The sequence below is a fragment of the Rhinopithecus roxellana genome, chromosome 3 (genome assembly GCF_007565055.1).
Source record: "Rhinopithecus roxellana isolate Shanxi Qingling chromosome 3, ASM756505v1, whole genome shotgun sequence".
Lineage (NCBI taxonomy): Eukaryota > Metazoa > Chordata > Mammalia > Primates > Cercopithecidae > Rhinopithecus > Rhinopithecus roxellana.
In genome coordinates, this window is record NC_044551.1 from 175,311,349 (window position 1) to 175,316,518 (window position 5,170).

At 53.0% G+C, this 5,170-nt stretch overlaps 1 protein-coding gene across 1 annotated transcript; it reads right to left on the minus strand.

Annotated features, from left to right (window-relative positions):
• Positions 1 to 1,028: 1,028 nt before the first annotated feature.
• On the minus strand, positions 1,029 to 4,900 carry FOXI1 (forkhead box I1). The gene is made up of 3 exons (XM_010364884.2): positions 4,272 to 4,900; positions 2,194 to 2,756; positions 1,029 to 1,230 (listed from the first exon to the last, which is right to left on the minus strand). The coding sequence occupies exons 1-2, from the start codon at positions 4,843 to 4,845 to the stop codon at positions 2,194 to 2,196; spliced, it is 1,137 nt and encodes a 378-aa protein (XP_010363186.1). The 5' UTR covers positions 4,846 to 4,900; the 3' UTR covers positions 1,029 to 1,230.
• Positions 4,901 to 5,170: the final 270 nt, after the last annotated feature.

Below are 5,170 nucleotides of genomic sequence, written 5' to 3' on the forward strand. Positions count from 1 at the left end.
CCTGACTGTGGCTGCTTTCTATCAAGGTATGAATCTCCCTGGGCCTCAGTTTTCTTACCTATACAATAATGGTAATAACAATACCTATGAAAACAATGGTATTGAGTGCACTGGATTATTTTGAGGATTAAATACAATAAAGCAGGTCAAGTCCTCATGCAGTGCCTTGTACATGGTCAACCCATGATGAATGCTCTTATCATTATCATCACCATCATCGTCATCATCAATCATCATTGTCATTGTTGTTGTTATTTACCAGCTCCCCTCTGTCACTCCAAGGAAAGAGAGGCCCCAGGGTTTGAGTAGGCAGCGAAGCAAATGGTCAGCTATTCCTGGTTTAAGCCCTCTCTGTGCACACCTAAAGAGAGAACTCCTAACAAAAAATCCAGCTTCAATGCACAAGTCCTGCAGCATGCATTGTGTCAGGGACCCCAGGGGATCACCAGCATATACTTATGGGCTGCTGTAAGGATAAAAAAGGTCCCACCTACACAGCACTTGACCCAGGAACTGCCCACAGCCCTCAGTGAATTGCAGCCCAAGGTACTGTTGTTACTGCCTCTAGCATTGGTCACATCTGAGACCATCCTGAAGCATGATGAGGTGCAGGGTCAGACAGACCTAGGTGTGGACTGGATGCGGACTTCACACAAATCTTTCAACCACTCGGACCCTCAGTTTTCTCATCTGTATAATGAGACTAGTACCCCCCTCTTCGTGGGGTTGTTAGAATTAAATGATCATAGCACAGTTAGGAGGTTTGCATGAACTGTCAAGACTGGGATACGGTACCAATGGATTCCTTCCATGACCCTATCCCCCCTTCCCAGACTCCCCTCTTTTCCTTGGGGGCTTTTGTCTGGGCTCCACACCAGTGCAGAGGTGAAAAGAGTCTTGAGTCTTGATATGCATTCTTTCTCTGTCTCCTGTACCAAATGCCTTCAGCTCCAGGCAGCAGTTGGCCCCCTGTTGAACGCACCAGGCAGCCGAGAGACAGGAAATCTCATAAAGAAGGCCCACGTTTCTGCACCACATTTTTTTTTTAATTAAAAAGAAAATAAAACAAACAACACTTCCCAGGGTGTTCTGTGATGAAACATCACCAGCATAAAAAGTACTCACAAAAACAAGGAGAAATCCCAGGAGATCACGCAGAGACCCTCTGTGAGGGTGGGCCCGAGTCCCTCCCTTGAGGCCATTGTTTTCTCAGACAAACATCCACCTCTCCTGGGCAAAAAAAAAAAAAAAAAAAAAAAAAAAGAAGGGCTTATCCAGCCTTGTTTCTCTTGGAAGACTCAGCCATCTCCAGCTCACTGGCCCATGACATGCACACAGGAAACTGGGCTTTATAAGATTTTACAGATGGGCACTGCTGGGGTGGGAGGATTTAGGGGTACACACCACTCCTCTCACTGACCCCTGGATCTGCTCAAGGTTTCTGGGGGGCTGGGGAGCAATGATGTCTCTCCATGGGGATGCACTGCACATGTCAGATGCATTGTTCTGCGGGGCCACCAGGGCTGAGTTTCCTGCACTAAGGCCACTGGTGACTTCCTTCCTTGGGTGGTAGCAAAAGGAGTGTCTGCAGGGAAGTTGGGGCATGCAGAATAAGGTCTTGGACCAGGACAAGATGTGTCGGGGCTGACACTAAATGTTGGTGGACAGAAAGCAGTGGAGAGATTTTGCTCTATTTGCCATAGCAAGCTTTTCACACTGACCTTCCTTGGCTACTCAGTCAGTTCTCTATCCCAGCCTCCAATCTCTGAGGATCACATAGATCTGGATTTGACTCTTAGCTCTGCCATTTACTAGTTTATATAACCCTGGAAATGTTACTTAACCTGCTTGAGCCTCAGTTTCCTCATCTGTTCAATGGGGAGGTTTGTGAACCTTACGGGGTGACTGTCAGTAGTAAGTGTGGCCAGTACAGAGCCTAGTACAGCACCTGCCACTGTTATTGCTGCTCTGCAGGCACCAGTATTTCCATTGCAAAGTTGGTGAGTCTGTGTGTGGGCCTATGTGTGATAAACAGGAGTCTTAACCAGTGCTCTAGAAAGAGGATGGATTCCTCGGAGGCTCCTACTTATGTCTGGGCAGTTCCACAGTCATGGACCACCATGGGGCTGGCATGGAGGACCTCCACTGGTTTTCTTTCTGGCATGTCCATCTGGCTCAGGAGCTGTGCTGTACCTAGACCTCAGTGCCCTCCCTGGGGTAGAGGACACCATTGGTGTTGACACTGTTGTAGAAGTGAGGGCTGAACTGGCCGAGCACAGATCCTCCGTAGCCGAGCGTGTTGGTGGGCATGGAGTTTGCCCAGTCACCCCCACCACCGTGGCTGCTGAGATTGGTGAGCGGGGAGAAGGAGTTGAAGCTCAGTGAGTTCTGCCCCGTCTTGTCACTGGGCTCAGGGCTCAGTCCTGGTGTGGCCAAGGGGCGGCTCGTGGGGCTCCCCCCGCTCACATAGGCTGTCATAGAGGAGAGGAAGCTGTGAAGGCAAGGGGTGCCCGATGGGGGAGGGGAGGGCTGCTTCTCTGGGGAGCTGGTGGTGCCCCCTGGGGAGGCTCCATCCAAGATGTCCTGAGGCTCTGTGGTCTTGGGGCTGCCTGCCAGGAGACTGCTCTCTGTCTTCTCTAAGGCCAAGGTGGCTGTGCTGGAGGAAACATCTGATTTTCTCTTCCTTTTCCTGCGGAAATTTCCATTGTCGAACATCTTCTCGCAGTTGGGGTCCAGGGTCCAGTAATTCCCTTTGCCTGATACAAAAGTGAAAGGGGGTAAGTAGAGAGGTGGACAAAACGCTTTGCTTCTGTTCCTTCTTATTGTCATAAACTAAAAGACAAGGTGACAGATGCAGGAAGTCAGAGACCCAAAGGCAGGGACTGAGGAATGAAGGAATTCCATCAACTGATGGACCACACCACCTCCATCTTTCATTAAGCAGCCCATGACGGGGCCCTCTGGGACTGCAGCCGAGAGGCACAGGCATTAAGGAGTTTGCAATGTAGGTCTCTTTAAGAAGGAGGAAGTACTGGGGGCAGGGATACTGAGAGGTTGGGGGATGCAGGATGGAGGGCTTTCAATGCTGAAGGAAAAGAAGACTCAGGAAAAACTCCGGGACTACCTAATAGTCCTAGGCTTGGAGTCTGAAGACAGACTTGAGTCCTGGCTTTGCTCCTCACTGACTGAGAGGCTTTGGGAGAACCTCAGTTTCCTAGTCTGAAAAGTGGACCTGTTGCCCCTGTCTTCCTCAGGCTCACTGAGAACGATCGACACTGGATATGGAAAGGGGCTTTGCAGCTGGGAGGTACCATCTCGAGGGAAGGCCTGAACTCTTCCTGCTACCATCTGTCAGCCTGAGGGTGACAGCAGTCCTTGGACAGGACACTTGCCCTCTTCTGGGGACAAACAGGCCTGGCACTTGCCAACCTCAAATGGGGCAGAGTTGGGGTTCCTCTGAGCTATACCTTGGCTTCCTGCGGTGGAACAAAAATGGACTTTAATTCTGGGAAATGGATGCATGAGTATTTAATACACGCCTCTCTGCAGGTCTCTGAGTTTTAGAAATGCATTGTTGGAAAGGAAAAGCTCACAATTTCTGATGTTAGAGAAAACTGAGTTTAAATTCAAGTTCCATCACATCACTTCATTCTGTGTCACCTCTGAGTGTTATTTTCCTAATCTGTAGAATGGGTTTAATAAGAGCTACCCTGCAGGGGTGTCATGGGTTAAAGGAGGTTACATAAGTAGAAATAGGGCAGGCAGCAAAATGGGCCAATAGTGGCTGTTTAACCCAGGTCAGATCCTCTTCTCGGCAGTCTTGGGATGCCCTCGGGCTTTACTTGGTCCAGTCATTCATTCACCAAAGACTTTTTATGTGGTGGGTGCTGGAGATGCAGATGATCGTAATTCCTGCTGGCGATTAAGTGCTTGATAACACCAAAGACCTTGTGTACATTATCTCATCACCTCCACTGTAGCCTGCAAAGCAGACGCCATCACTATCCCTGGTTTTCCGATGAGGGAACTGAGGCTCTGTGGTCTGACCTGCTGGAGGTCACTGACTGGGCAGGAGCACAGCCAGAACTGAAAACCCAGTCTTCCCCCAGGCCCATGTTCTCCTCCACTGCTGAGCTCCCCTCTGCCCTGCCTGGTAGCATCCCCCAATCTCGGGGGGCACAGCCCTAGTCAGAACTTTCTAGAATGGGGTCTTGGGAAGGAAGGCAGCGAGCCTTCCCTGGGGACACCCCCCACACTCAAAGCCTCCTTACCCGGGTCGTCATCATCCCGGGGCACCTTCTTGAAGCAGTCGTTGAGCGACAGGTTGTGGCGGATGGAGTTCTGCCAGCCGGCCTTGCTCTTGTTGTAGAAGGGGAAGTTGTCCGCCACGTACTGGTAGATCTGGCTGAGGGTGAGGCGCTTGTCGGGTGCCCCATGAATGGCCATGGCGATGAGAGCCGAGTAGGAGTAGGGGGGCCGCACCAGCTTCATCAGCTCCTCCTGCGAAGGGATGGGCAGCCAGCCCAGGTCGCTACCCCCAAGCCCCGACACGCTGGGCAGTAGCGACCTCTGCACGCCATAGGCCTGGGGCAGGAAGGGGCTGGCATTGGGGCTGGGCAGGTAGGGTGGCGGGGTCATGGTGGGCCCGTTGAACCAGAGGTAGGGGTTGGGGGTGGCCCCATACTCGCCGCCCCCCTCGAAGGAGGGCCGCTGAGGGCTGGGCACGCCCTGTGGGTGGAAGAAGTTCTCATAGTAGAGGTTCATCTCAGGAGGCTCCTGGCCGATGCTGGGGAACTGGGGGCTGCAGCGAGGTGGGGAGGGCGCCGGCAGGTCGAAGGAGCTCATGCTGGGGCTGGGCTGGCTGGAGCCACCTACCTGGCACCTGCACCCAGGAGCTGCCCCCGACAGGTGCTCAGCAGGCCCGGCCTCCCACTTATACCCCGAGGGCTTGGCCGGGCGGCCCCACCCAGGGGCGGCCACCTGCCTGCGGATCCCAGCCCAGGGCCCGCCCTCCCTCAGCCTCCAGCCCACTGGGAGGGGACTTTCCCGCTGGCGCCTCAGGTCCCCACTAATGACATGCTAGACGGCTTACCAGAGCTGACGTGCAGCGCAGCAAGGACGCCCCTCTATCCTCTCTCCCGGCTTTCCCTCCTGTCTTTTCTCACCATCC

Coding starts and splice junctions, on each gene's coding strand:
- FOXI1 (XM_010364884.2), bottom strand. CDS start 4,845: ATGAGCTCCTTCGACCTGCCGGCGCCCTCCCCACCTCGCTGCAGCCCC. Junction 2,757..4,271: donor CCGGGATGATGACGACCCGG/GTAAGGAGGCTT, acceptor CTTTTGTATCAG/GCAAAGGGAATTACTGGACC.